The following is a 14,980-nucleotide window of genomic DNA, read 5'->3' as shown; positions in this document are numbered from 1 at the left end:
TGCATATACTAGGCTGAAATCTGTATGAAATGCATATACTGCTGAAAATAACATACACAAACACATTATAATGAAGGAAATTGTTTTGCAAAAAGATGAACATATTGGAGAACTTCAACCTGCTGGTGAATGTTCATAAGGATTTAAGACGAACCAGTGTGGAAATGGGGATAGCTGAATTTAAGTTTGGAAAAGTGAGAAAGGGAAACTGAATCAGACAGGTTCATTCACCTTGCTCTGACCAGGGCTCTGTGGGCAGTGACCTTGGATCAGGCCTTCTCAGTAGTGATATCGCAGCTCTAGGCTTGACGGCCTGATGCCTCATCCTGTGAATTTATGTGCCAGCCTACAACCATTTCATTTGACCCGCTTCATTTCAAAAGTGGGTTGTTTTGTTTTGTTCTCAAATTGCTTTTAGTGGTTTATTGTTCTGCTACTGCTGCTTACTCTTTTGCTTTTAAGAAATGTCAGGCTTTTATGACATTTATGTTTCTTGGTAATTTTGGTACATTTCATTTTATTTTGAATGTGTCTGCCACCGTGCAATATAAGCATGTTGAATGGCAGAATAAAAACACTGTAAGAAAATAAACAAAATGATCTTACCGGGATTATATGTCCATCACTTCCTCAGACTGGTTCCCTCCTTCTGCAACATGGGGTTAATAATACTGGCCTGCCCCTGCAAGGCTGTTGTAAAAATGGGCGAGACAATGTATGTGAATGCTGTTTGTTAAAGCAGTGCAATCTTATTATGTTTACTCATAAGTAAGTTCCACGTAGGATTCTGTACCAACTGGTCCACTGCTGCCTGCGTGGAAGTTGCTAAGTGTGATGGATCTGTAGGTCTAGCAGGACCCAGATTGACAGGAGCCCCTCACTTGATATCCTGTTAGCTAAGGCCATACATGGATATCACAACCAGTTAGACTAAATTCCCAGATCTGCCTTCACTGAGCAACAGAAAAGAATGCATTTACTGTCTCCATCTGATCCACTGAAATGCAGAAGGAGAATGGCACAATGGAATGGGAGAACAAATGACCTATATCTAAACTGGCTGATCAAACTGAGTGGCTACCTCCAAAGCCTTTCAGTATTGTTGTAGTTTTTTTCCCCCGGGGGTTATTCTGGATGATGCCCTGAGTCCCTTCCAGTTCTTGGTATTTGGTACCCAGTGAATGTTCAGATCTAATGGAGGGTTCAGTTGTTGAACTGGTCAGATAGTGACCATACCTGGCCAGTTAAGTGTCCTCAGCAGCATCCCAAACGAGGGAGTCAGGTTGAGAGAGCTACAGTTAAGTGACAGTGCCCTCCAGGCTAATGGGTGCCCCCATCACCTGGCTGGTAGATAAAAGGACAATAGCCAATGCAGTGTGTGAGAGCTGAGCTAAGGAGCAGAATGGAAGCTGGATACACAGAGACCTGCTTGCTCTGTGCTGGATCCAAGGCTGCAACTAATGGAGAAGCAAGATCTGTTGGGGACCTAATGCTGTGAGGCCTTCCTCCATCCCATGCTCAGGTTGTATACATGTGAAAATAAAGCCACATATCCTTAAGACACCAGGAGCCTGAACCCGTGCAAGTACTTGGAATCCCTGGAGTCTCTTGCTTTTTGGAGTTTGGGGCAGCATGTAACACCATATTGTTTCGTTCTTAAAAACCGTTGTTCAGTTAGGGAAGCTTTCTATAGAAATTTCTAAAGAATGAGCAAGACCTGTTAGAGTCGTCTTCTGTAACACTTTGTTCCTCTTCCTGGACTGACTTGACTCTCTTGCGAGTGACTTTTCTCCTTTTATTTCCCGACGCAAAACACTACTTGTTGGCCTTTCTCTCGCTTTCTCCTCGTTGCCATGGCTCTGCAGAAGGATGTTTTTTTTTTATGATTGTACCTCTATCTTTGTCTGTGCATGTGAGTGTGTGCCTCCCCCTGTGTGTGTGTGTGTAAAAAGACTTCGAGATTCCTAGAGTTCAGCATAACAAGGGCCGATTCTAAGCTTGCTGTTGTTTGCATCGTCACAGCTGCCAAAGGCAGTGAGGTCTAGGGGATTGGGGAGCGAGGCGAGAGGCACAGTACTCGCTGAGCTGTTTTGAGCTCATCCTGTCAGGAAAGGCAAGGATCAGGCGGCGGTAGCCTTGAAGCGGAGGAACGCAAGCGGGTGCGCCAACAGAGCTCTTGGAAAGATTTGCGCGCATAAGGTGGTTAAGGGGAGCTGGAATCCTGCACCCAGTTTAATGCACAGCTAAGTCCTGCTGGAAGAAATGGGATTTGTATGCTGCATGGAAGCTGACAGCAGGATTTGAGCCGGCAGGAGTGAGCCAAAAATAAAAGGGGGAGGTGAGGAAACGGGGGGGGGGAGAGAAAGAGAAGGAAGCAGACCCTGCAACCTTCTGTAGCTGGTTGATTTGGTGTTGTGGCCCCACTTGGAGCACACAAAATGCAAAGAAAGACACCTCCCCTTGAAATTAGGCATGATTGTTCTCAAGGAGGGTTTGCGACATGTCAGGGTTCTTGATGCATTTCCTGCCTGTCCCTTTTTAAACAGCAGTGATTGCAAACCAACCAGTCTTTTCCTGAATGTTATCCTTTTGGCCAGTTGCCACAACCGGAGATTGATGATTGGAAGTGTTTGCATATGTAAAAGATTGCGTCTTGTGAATGCAGGTGGATCCGTTAACTAGCAAGGACCCTAATTCTGCAGTCTGGTTGTAGCCAAGGTACAGAACATCATAGTCTAAAGCATACCTAGGGCAACTTTGTGTGGAAAAGGGCTCCTGTCACACCCATCAAAGGCTGTTCAGTACCTCTCTTTGGCAGCATATTTTCAGTGTCAAGAAACTAAAGACTGAAACAGTGCAAATGTATGACTGTTCCTCTGAGCATATGAAAAGTGTATTTTCTTCATTGTTGGAGAGAGTCTCCATATACCAGGACTTAAGAGGAAGTTATGGCCAATCAAATGATGTTCTTTGTCACCTGTGTATTTATGCATTCACCTTTGCTTCGATTGGCAGAACTGGCACTGTTACAGGTACCACCTAATAACCCTTCCACGTTTGCAAGAGCTCCATCTTTTAGTTTGGCAGCACCTACACTTTGGAACTCCCTGCCTCTTGATATCAGGCATGTGCCTTCACTATACTCTTTTCACTACCTTCTAAAAACATCCTTGTTTTGGCAAGCCTACCCAGATGTTGAGAAAGTTGATGTGGGTTTTAATTCGCTTTTAGTCTATTGCTATTTTAATGTTTTGAAACTTTAAATTGTTTTATTGATAATTTGATTGTTTTATCTTTTTGTAAACCTCTTTGAGGTGTGGTTTTTGTTGTTGTTGTTGTTGTTGTTGTTGTTGTTGTTGTTGTTGTTGTTGTTGTTGTTGTTGTTTTACAACCAAACAGTGTGTACATTTTACGAAATAAGTAAATAAAATAAATTTAAGCATTTACATACTGTTTTTGGTTTGTCCAGGATTTCTATGTGGTTTGCCAAAAAATGGAAAAGGAAGACAACAATGAAAACATATCAAGCAACTCAGTCCCCATTCAAACTAAACTGGGCATCATGTCTTTTGCTCAAAGTGAAGCATAGAGGATCCCTGTGACTGAAACCTTGGGCTACTATCCTTCTGGGGACAGTAAAAACTAACCCTTGTGTTGGTGCTTAACTCTGGAGCTTTAAGAAGAGATTGTGACCGGTGTGGGGTGGGCATCCTGGCTCTGTGCATCTTGGGGCCTTGAGGAGCATCTCCATGTGATAAGGGGAGATTGTGTGACCAGACGCTGTGAAGGGTGAAAACACTTATTTCACTGCATCGTCATGCGTTGCCTGTGCCCCGCTGCCTTTCAAAAGCACTTAAATGCCCATTTGATGGAGGGAATGGTTGGATTACACACTGTCTGCCTCCATTATTGTCCACAGGTCCCCAGACCTCAGCATTTCACAAAGGTCAGGCATGAGGAGAAGGGGAGAGAGAAGGGGAACTCGAAAGAGATTTTTTTCTTAAATCCTTCTCACTGGCATGAGAAACTTCCCACCTCTTTCCTTTCACAGTCAGAAATATATCGTAACGACATATCTCTCCATCTCTACAAACCCTGTTCTTAAATTGTTGCGCTAGCTGTCAATTCATTTCCAGAAGCATTTTAAGGATATATATATATATATATATATAAAAAAATCCTATCACTGCTACTTTGAGAGGGCACCTCCTTGCTATATTTTCCTGCTTGGCAGGGGGTTGGACTTGATGGCCCTTGTGGTCGCTTCCAACTCTATGATTCTATGATATTCTCCTTGTATCCCCAGAGGCTCCCCACACATGAACTCATTTCCCTGGATTTGTGTTGAAATCACTGAGTCTGCTTAGCCAAGTCCCCAGCAGCCCTGTATAGGGAAGTTTGTGATGTTTGAGTTTATATACTGTACTGTGTTTAATTTGTTGCAAGCCACCCGGAGTGGCTGGGGCAACGCAGTCGAATGGGCAGTGTGTGTGTATATGTGTGTGTGTGTGTGTGTGTGTGTGTGTGTGTGTGTGTATGCACACTCTTCCTATCCATGGTAGTTGTGCATCTGTGTATTGTTTATACATACTTGGTGTTCATGGTTCGTGATCTTCCAGGACACTGTGCTGTGCCATTCCTATTGAAAAGAATGGGAACTGTGCAAGGCTGAGTCTCAATTAAGCACCGCTATTAAGCAAGGCCTTGTAGTATCCTGGAAATGTTGATGTGCCTCTTTCCTAAATGGTGGGGGACTTGCCTTGGTTCATTGACTGCAGCAATCTGATGTGCGGTCCATTAGCTCTACTTGTGTTGGGTGACATCTGTATAATATTTGGTGATCCATCAGTTGGGAACCCAGGAATCAGCTTGTATCACAACCACTGTTAAAAAAAGAAGATGTCGACGACGACGTAATGGAGTAAGCAGTGGACGGAATACAAACACTCTGTCTTTAGCGTGAGCAGGTTTTACGTTTGGACATTATCCCCCATCATTGGCCTTTTAACATCGCTCTTCCTCTGAGTTATGAGGGCTGTTAAACATAAAGCATGCTTTAAAGGGAGCCTCTTCTCGGCCAGCTTTCTTGCTGGAGGGGGGTTGGTGGTGCTGTCAAAATGAGATGCCTTGGCGGCATGCGCTGCCTCCGTTTAATAGTGCCATTCAAGATTTGGGATCAAGGACAAGTGAGAAATCCAAAATGCGTCAGATAAAGCGCTCATGAAATGAGGTTGCAAAGTGGTTGATATGCAAGTGAGGAAATCTGGAAAAAAAATGTGCTGGGGATTGCAGTACATTGAATGTGACTGGAAACAGCTGGAAATTGACAAAAAAAAATCCCCCAGTCCCACCTCTGATTGGGAACATGAAAGTTCCAATTCAGATCTCGGTGCTTTGGAGTGACGTGAAATAAACTGTCACTGGAAATGTTGACGTCCTGGATGTTTTATTATTGTTGTTGTTTAATTGGATTGTATGGAAATGAGATTTCTGTATATTTTATGTTGACGCGATATGCACTGAATCTAACAGTGCCAGAGGAAAGGAGGATGGTGGTTTCAAATAAGTCTTTATTCTATCCAATCTACTCATATCATTCCTGAGCTTTGGCCATGTTGGCAGGGGCTGGTGGGAACTGGAACCCAACACCATCTGATGGGCCACAGCTTCCTCATCCCTGCTGTTGAGGAACTGTCAGCCTTAGCTACCCAGCATACTTAGGATTGTGTTGCACAACCCACAAAGTTCAGCAGGGTATCTCCCTAGTAAGTGTGGATTTATGGGTAAGGGAAATTGCTCAGTGGTGGGGCATCTCCTTTAAATTCAGGTGGTCTCAGTTTCAATCCCTGGTTTATCTCCAGATAAACCTGAGAATGACACTCTGTCTGAAATCTGGATAGGTGCTGCCAGTCAGAGCAGACAGCTAGATGGACCAATGGTCTAATCTGGTATAAGGTAACTTCCTAGATTTCTGTAATTAGAATGCAGACCTGTTTTGAAAACTTTTCAAATATATATAGAAGATTTTTTTGAACTATTTATGAGATTTATTACCTATCCTTCACCATAAGATCCATAAGATACAAGGGTGAGTTACAACAAAGGATGGTCTGAGAAATTCAGTTCAGCTCACATCTGAAAGTGCACCTATCTAATTTGTACTATCCAGCAGGGTATGCGAACCAAAATCCAGCCATTCTTTAAAATTCACATTTCTCTGAATTTTGCAGTGCAGTTCTCCAGCCAAGTAATGTGTACAGAAATGCTTAGGCTGAAGCGTGCATATGGATATATGAATTCATATATAAGTGAACGTAACAAACAAAATGCCTTTGCAAAGAATTATGTGTTAGGCAACATTGCATTCAGGAATGTGTAGGTGAGGATAAATTCACACTACCAAGCTGATAAATTTTCACGAGGAATTGTGTGGGTTTTTTTGTCTTAAATCACAAACTGATGTGGAAATGTGGAGAACTGAACTAAGTCTGGAAAAATGAGAAACTGAGAGGGACCGAAATTGGCAGATTCACCCGCCCCTGGTTACAAGAGTATAATAAAAGCTAAAGGGACTGTTATGATATGGATGCAACGCGACCGCGAGCAGCAGGTGGCTTGGAAGCAAAACATAATGGGAATGTTGGAACTGTTCCGTGGGAACAGAGGGAGGGTCTATTTTCAGTGCAAAGCACCGGAATTAGCTCAGAGTGTAATATGACCTGTACAGGAAGTACAGGAGGTGGAGTTTTCACTCTCTTCTGATGGACTCTGATGAGAGCAGACGTGTTTTCTCTGTAATGCTGCAAAGACAGAAATAAAGGCATGTAAATACATTTCTGTCTCTCTCTCTTTCCCCCTACCTGGGAGGGGGGGGGAAGAGCGGTGTGTTCTTCTCACGTTGAGGAGGATCGCCGATCGCGACCTAGCCTGCATCTGCCGGGGAATGCAGACAGGGAGGTCACCAGGAGATCGTGCCGGGTGCCTGGAGAGTGGCCAGTTTCTCCTGATATGGCAGATTTCCTAACAGGGACCCCTGACCATGAGGTCCAGTCATGGCCGACTCTGGGGTTGCGGTGCTCATCTCACTTTATTGGCCGAGGGAGCCGGCGTATAGCTTCCGGGTCATGTGGCCAGCATGACTAAGAGGCTTCTGGTGAACCAGAGCAGTGCACAGGAACGCTGTTTACCTTCCCACCCGAGCAGTACCTATTTATCTACTTGCACTTTGATGTGCTTTCGAACTGCTAGGTTGGCAGGAGCAGGGACCGAGCAACAGGAGCTCACCCCGTCGCGGGGATCTGAACCGCCGACCTTCTGATCAGCAAGTCCTAGGCTCTGTGGTTTAACCCACAGCACCACCCATGTCAATACACAGTTTTAAATGCAGTCAGTCTTCAGTTTATACAACAGTTCAAATCCAGGGGTCCACATGCAAAAGCAAAAATGAATAACATGTGGAAAACCCCTGAATCTCCACCCCGTTTGACCATCCCTTCCTGTCCAGGGCAGGACATACCCTCTGTCTCACTTACTGGGCTCTGAGAAGGTTGCGTGAAAGCCCTGGCATGACCTCCTCAGAGTCCTGTAAGCAAGGTGGAGGGCTCAAAAAGCTCTTTCTGCAGCAGGCTTTCTCTAGTTTCCATTTATTTATTTATTAGCTGTGCATCTAAGGTTGCTATCACATAGATAAATTGCAGGTTCGCTGTACATAGTACATACACAAGTAAAATTATCCTAACCAGAACAGAACAGTATAAAGCCAATATGAGAGGTAGCTTCCACAGAACTCTCCAAGGTACATCTTTAACATACAGAAACAGCTGTACAATGAGGTATCTGGGTGCACCTCTGTGGGGAGGAGGTTCCACAATTGGGGGGAGGGTTGTCACAGAGAAAGCCCTCTCCCAACCCACCATTCCCTGCACTTCTGAGGGTGGTGGAACAACCAAGATTGCACCCCTCCTCCCTTCTGATCTTAGCACCAGAGAGGGTTGGTGGGGATGGAGGTTTTCTTTCAGATGTTTGGAGCCTAATTTGTACAGAACAGAAAGTTCAGGGGAAAGTTGCATGAACTTTCGAAGAAGCAAGAACTGCAGAGAAGTTAGTGGCGGATGCTGGCAGTGACCATGCATGGGGAAAATTAAGGGAATGGGCTGGAGGCTTTGAGATGGCCAGGGAAGGGTGGGCGATCTTCCTTGAAAATGGTTTCTGGGTACCAAAGGGGCAGCTTAACAAGAGCTTGAAGGTGTGTGCTTCTGAAATAATTGATATTCTTTCCTTTGGAGGAGTGCCAGAATGGATCTGAGGGTTAAGGTTAAAATTTTTAGATGGAGGAAGATGTCCAGAGTGCAGCCCTTGGATCCAAGTAAAGTGCTGACATCTCCCTCTTGGGAGAATGGAGGTGCTGGCTCTGAGAAAATGCTTCTCACAGCAAAGCTAAAAAAAGGAGAAAAGGGAAGGGGGGGAAAGGCACAGTGTCGGAAATCATATAAAACAGCCTCTCAAAAGGCCCACATGCTGGTGATGACCATCTCTGCCCCTTTCTCTTTCTGAATCCAGGTGCATTGTGGATAACCGAGTGACCCGGGTAGCCTGGCTCAACCGCAGCAGCATTCTCTATGCTGGCAATGACAAGTGGTGTTTGGATCCGCGAGTGGAGCTAATCGCCAACACCAAGACTGACTATGCCATCCGGATAAACGAGGTGGACGTGTATGATGAGGGGCCCTACACCTGCTCCGTGCAGACGGACAATCACCCCAAGACTTCGCGGGTCCATCTCATCGTGCAAGGTAGGGGCTCAGGGAAGCCTGAGAGTTTTGTGCGAAAAGTGAGTTTCTAGTCCTCATGTTCTTGAAGGTGCGAAAGCATAAAAATCATGAAGAATAATCAACCCATGTAATATCTTCGCTCCAGAACAGAAGCCTTCATGTTTTACTTCCCTGCTCCTTAGTTTTGCTGCTCTTAATTTTGACTGTGCAAAATATAAAGTTGTTTGCCTAGTTGAAGGGCATGGTGGCTTGGATTGTGCAGGCTGAAAAAAAAAAGTGCGTGTGTGAGAGGGGGGTGTGGGGATCTGTCCATTTTAGTTTCTTATTCTCCCATTGTAGGTTCAGTTCTCCACATTAACACATCAGTTGGTGATTTTTTAAAAAAATAGAAATCCTTGTGAAAATCCATTAGCATTTTGGTGCGAATTTCTCCTAAGATGTACTCCTAATAGTACACAATTTTGCCTAATATATGCACATTTCTGCAAAGCAATTTCACCCATTATTGTGCATTTTGATGTGTTATTTGCACTAATGCATGCGCATCTTACCCTAGGATATGCATGTTTGCTGCATTGCCAAAATCTGTTGAAGTGCAAATTTTGAAGGGCGGCTGGTTTTCAATTCACCTATTGATTCAGAAAGTGTGAATTAGGTTGGTTCGCCTTTAAATGGCAACTCAATTGCATTTCTCCCCCATCCTTGCTGGGGAGTGAGGGGGACGTGTGATGTCTGTGAATTGCTGCACTCTTAGTGCACTAGTGGGGCTTCTGGGCAAGAATTAATGTTGCGGGGGATTCTAATCCATTTGCCATCAGCCATCTCTCTAGGATTTGGCTGGAAGCCATCTTAGCATGACACAGTAGCTTGACTATTGGAATCTCATCTTGGGCTAATTTTCAAATGCTGATGGGTGTATTGATTTGGAAACAAGCTGGGTTAAGAAAGGCATTGGTCTTGTACACCAAGCCGACCTGAGCTAATCCGCTGTCGATATGTTGGGGCTGAGCGTTATTGACAGACTAATGAATAGGAGACCAAAAATAAAAAAAAAATAAAGAATAAATTCCAGGACTCTTTTTCTCTTCTTTTTCTTCCTCTTAAAGCAATCAAGGAAAAATAAATAGAGCTGGCGCTCCCCTCCCTTCGCCATCTCCACTGCCCATGAAACAACCCAAAATCAAAGAGAGGGATGCATTTTCTGTTTATCTTGCAAACTTTTATTACCTGTCCAGATTTCTTAAATCAAAGTCAATCACATGGAGGGGGGAAAATGTTGAAGCTGCAATCAAGCAGCTGAGGAGGTGTAATTATATTGGATCCATCCTCAAGCTGGTGCCTTGTTTCCTGACCCCAGCCCTTGATATCTTCTGGTATTTAAAATCAATCTTGCCTGTTTGCAGTGGTTGTTTTCTCTTAATTTCATCCTGTTTTCTGGAAGGAAGACATCTGGTTTCCTCAAGAAGGGAATACATAATGGCAGCTAAAGATTTGCAGCTCGCATGGGGAAGCTTTCGCTGGCTGTATTGCTTCTGGGCAACCTTCTCTGGGATACCTGCCAGTCATGGACAGGGCCAGAGGCAAAAGTGGGTGGAGAAACTAACGTAACTATTATTTTTGTACAGTTCGATATTTTCTACAAAAATTCACATGACCCTCTCTACATACCCTCCAACTTTTCTCCAGTGAAAACAGGGACATCTTATTCCATAGTAGTAGTAGTAGTAGTAGTAGTAGTAATTGTATTATTTATACCCCACCCATCTGACTGGGTTGCCCCAGCCACTCTGGGTGGCTACCAACATATATAAAAACATAAGAAAACATTTTTAAAAAACTTACCTATGCAGGGTTGCCTTCAGATGTCTTCTAAAGGTTGTACAGTGGTACCTCAGGTTACAGATGCTTCAGGTTACAGACTCCACTAACCCAGAAATAGTACCTCGGTGTCAGGGGTTCAGGGAGAGAGGCGCAGATGAGGGAGGAGACAGAGAGCGAGGGGGAAGGATTCCAGGGTGACGAGGAAGAGGACGACAATGACCCAAGATTGTCCATGAGTCCGTCCAGTGAATCGGAGGACTCCCAAAAGGGAGCCCCTCTGGTCAAGCCAAGGGGAGCTAGAGGGGGAAGCAGTCAGGAGCAGGGAAACAAAGGGGGAACCCCCAGTGGGAGTTGGAGATCGGGACCGGCTGCTCCGCCGGAACGGAGTGAAGGGGGTGGAGTGACCAGTGTGTCAGAAAGAGCAGAACAGGAAGCAGAGAGGGGAAGGAGATCAGGGCAAGACGTCCTGCCGGAAGGGGAGGAAAGTAGTATCGAGGGCAGTGTAACTGTCGAAGGGAAGGTCAGGAGCAACGTACGCGCGCCAAGTTCAAAATGGGAGGCGCGCGGAAGTGAAGAGAGTCCTGGGGAGGAGCCTGGTCCCAAAGCCCGAAGGAGGGGGGAGGAGGCGCCAGAGGATTCAGCCTCTGGAGAGTCCCGAAGGGAGAGAACACAGGGGGGCAGAAAGACCCTGTGGAAAAGGAAAGAGAGGAAGAGGTGGACCAGTACAAGCCTCTTAAACTGGTGTAGAGGCGGGACTGACTCAGAGGGGACTTCAGCGGTCTAAGCGTAACAGACGTAGAGTCACGGAGCTCGGCTGTGAAGTTAAGAATGTTCTTCAATAAAAACTTTTGTACATAAGCCGGACTGGACTTTGGTCTCTTGTGAGCTGGGACCACGGGTGACTCTGACACTCGGGTTAAGAACTTTGCTTCAGGATGAGAATAGAAATTGTGCTCCGGCGGTGCAGCAGCAGCGGGAGGACCCATTAGCTAAAGTGGTGCTTCAGGTTAAGAACAGTTTCAAGTTAAGAACAGACCTCCAGAACGAATAAAGTCCCTGTAACAAAGCTACAGGGAACCAGGCAGAGGGCCTTCTCGGTAGTGGTGCCCGCCCTGTGGAACGCCCTCCCACCAGATGTCAAAGCGATAAATAACTACCTGACATTCAGAAGACATCTTAAGGCAGCCCTGTTCCGGGAAGTTTTTAATGTGTGATATTTTAGTGTATTTTTGGTTTCTTGGAAGCTGCCCAGAGTAGCTGGGGAGGCCCAGCCAGATGGGCGGGGTACAAATAATAAATTATTATTATTATTATTATTATTATTATTATTATTATTATTATTATTATTATTAACCTGAGGTACCGCTGTATAGCTACTTATCTCCTTGGCTCAGGGGTCGCATAACTCCATACCCTCCAACATTTCTCCAATGAAAATAGGGATGTCCTAAGTAATAGCAGGACATTCTGGGACCAAATCAGAAACCAGGATGGCTTCTGTAAATCTTCTGTCCCTGGAAAATAGGGACCTACGGGGAGTCTGGTCTCTATCCTCCATCCAAGCAAGTAAGAAAAATGATCAGAGTTCAAGGACCCAAAATCTCTCAAAGATTGGGAAGGAGGCTGTGAAGAAGCACCAGTGAGTTGTGTGGCCTGGGGAGAGAGGGTGGCTAGGAAGTATCTTGAAGGCCAGATAGAGAGACTTGAAGGGTCACATTCATGCCTCACACCTGAGGTTCTTCTGCTTTACAGGATATTGCTATGTTAAGAGATGATGTGTCCTGCTATCCAACCTGGAAGTCTCTCTTAACTGTCTTGGAAGTGAATATTTGGAATTTGGAGTATTTGCAGTTCTGCAAGTGTTTGTGGGTGTTTAAAGGCTGGTCAATGAACTGTTATCATCTCTTGAGCAGATTGAGGGAGATATGGAAGAAGGCAATAAGTTATTACTCTATGAATTGATAATAATAATAATAATAATAATAATAATAATAATAATAATAATAATGCCACAGTAGTGGCCTGTGGGCAGGTATGGAAGAAAGCACATGCTGCAACAGTTCACAAAGGAAAATAGGACTATGCTTGTAAAATACTCCAGGGTTCATTTCAAAAATCACCCCTAGCACATCCACCTCCTCTTATGGATTGCTGAAGTTTTTGCTCTGTGTCTTTTTCTAAAATTGAACTTATCTTTGATCTTTTCCTCCATGGAGCTCAAGATAGCGTACATGTTTCTTCCTCCCTTTCCTCTCTTAATTCCCAGAAACACTTTGAGGTAGGTTAAGCTGAGAGGCAGTTATTGGCCTCCAAAATCACCCAGTGAGCTTCATGTCCAGGAAGGGATTTGAACTCCGGACTCCCAGATCCTCATCTGACACTCAAACCACTCACTCCATCATCCTGGTTCTCTTGTAAATGGATGCAACATACTTTTCAGTAGTCTGTCCTGCAATCACTTCTAAATAATGGTGTTTGTTCTTTTTAGTTAAAGATATACTAGAAGAGAAACAAAATTGTCTGATAATATGCTTTCACTTTTTCCAAATATATACCTCTCCATCTGCAGTGTAGGAAATGACAGGCTGTGCACCGCATGATTCTCTAATGTCTATGAGCGGGCATTTATGGCTGAGCTGAAATTCTCACCACCACCACTGCCCCCCCCCCCCCGCCAAATTCCACAGACCCATTTGTGAGTCTTCAAATTTGGGAGACACTCCAGCTATTTGCAGCTATGAGCTGAGTTTTTGAGAAGTGTCACAGAACTCAGCAACACTCATGCTGGCTGCTCACAGCTTGCAATCCACACTTAGAGTCTGCTCACATGGGCTAATGTCAAGCCAGATTTCCCACTGCCTGTGCTTTGCTGTGTCATTGACGCATGTGTGTGTGTGTGTCCGTCTCTAAATGCAGAACATTACATTTATCCAGTGTTCCAGCCCATGAAGATTATTCTTAATATTGATTCCATCATTTAGTCTGTTAGATATGCCTCCCGACTTTGTGTCTTCTGCAGATTTGAGAAGCAACCACTCCACTGCAGACCTTCTTCCAGTTTGACTCAGAGCCATTAAGATGCATTTGTTGGATGTGGTTGCTCGACCATCTAACAATAGTGTTGTCCAGCCCACATTTTACCATCTTGTCAACCAAGTTGCCATGGGAGACCTGATAAAACGTGTTTCTGAAACAGAGATATAATAGATATATGGAGTTCCTGACTACCTGGACCATTAACTTTTCCAGGCTAAAGGTAAAGGGACCCCTGACCATTAGGTCCAGTCATGGACGACTCTGGGGTTGTGGCGCTCATCTCGCTTTATTGGCTGAGGGAGGCAGTGTACAGCTTCCAGGTCATGTGGGCAGCATGACTAAGCCACTTCTGGCGAACCAGAGCAGCACGGAAACATCGTTTACCTTCCCGCCGGAGTAGTACCTATTTATCTACTTGCACTCTGACGTGCTTTTGAATTGCTAGGTTGGCAGGAGCAGGTACCGATCAACGGGAGCTCACCCCATTGCGGGGATTCGAACCGCCAACCTTCTGATCGGCAAGCCCTAGGCTCTGTGGTTTAGACCACAGCACCACTCGCGTCCCTTTTCCAGGCTAGTAACTGCCAAATAGGAGATAAAGTTGCCCTGGCATTATAAACACCTGCTGGCATGTAGTAATCAAGGCATTGTTTTCTAGATGCCCATTTGCCTACAGGTCAGGAGTGATGGAGGGGGAGAGGTGACTCAGTGTGTCTGGGCTCTTGGCAGCAGCAGCATCACTGCTGCTTACTGGGAGGTAGAGGGCAGGGAAGCAGGGAGCTCAGCACTCTGCTGGTGCACTAGTAGAAATGTGGGTTTGACTGAACCCACACACTGTCAACTTTTCCCACTCCTCCTAGTAACTAGCAGCACCACCCCTGCCAGCAATCCATTTTTAGATAGATTTTATTAAAGTCTGAAAAAGAATATAAAGATTATCAATTTTTTATCATGTATGAAAAACTAATCTAAATAAAAACACAAATATAAAAAGAGAGAGAGAAAGGGAAAAGCAAGCAAGCAAGCCAGAGAAAAAGAGAACTTGATATTCTTCATCTGTCAGCTATATGTAGAAAATTATTTAATGCACCCACTCCAAGATGGTATCCAACAAATCCACTTTATCTTCAGTCCTTAAGCCCAGATATCATCAGCTGATTTATTCCATGCAAAAAGTCTATAAGGGGTTTCCACTGCCAGCAATCCAGCTGCATGGAGGTACCCGGTCCTGACGGTTGCTCCTGACACAGATTATCTGCTTAAAAATCTCATCCAGAATTTTGTCCAGCATTGGCATCAGACTGAGAAGCTTGTCATTGCCCAAATCTGCCTTTTGCCCTCTTCTAAAAACT

The 14,980-nt window shown here is 44.8% G+C and overlaps 1 protein-coding gene across 8 annotated transcripts in view; it reads left to right on the top strand.

The window, feature by feature from the left end:
* LOC309331117 (protein CEPU-1) overlaps nt 1-14,980 on the top strand; it is a 797,868-nt gene that overhangs the window by 635,328 nt on the left and 147,560 nt on the right. For all 8 annotated transcript variants that reach the window (XM_081843161.1, XM_081843160.1, XM_081843167.1 and 5 more), the window contains exon 3: nt 8,560-8,792. In XM_081843161.1, the coding sequence (XP_081699287.1) occupies nt 8,560-8,792 (233 nt within the window). The remainder of the gene's footprint in view (nt 1-8,559; nt 8,793-14,980) is intronic.

Source organism: Podarcis erhardii (genome assembly GCF_964252035.2).
Source record: "Podarcis erhardii genome assembly, chromosome: 16".
Classification (NCBI taxonomy): Eukaryota; Metazoa; Chordata; class Lepidosauria; order Squamata; family Lacertidae; genus Podarcis; species Podarcis erhardii.
Note: the sequence above shows the minus strand (reverse complement) of the source record. Positions and strands in the feature narration are given on the sequence as shown.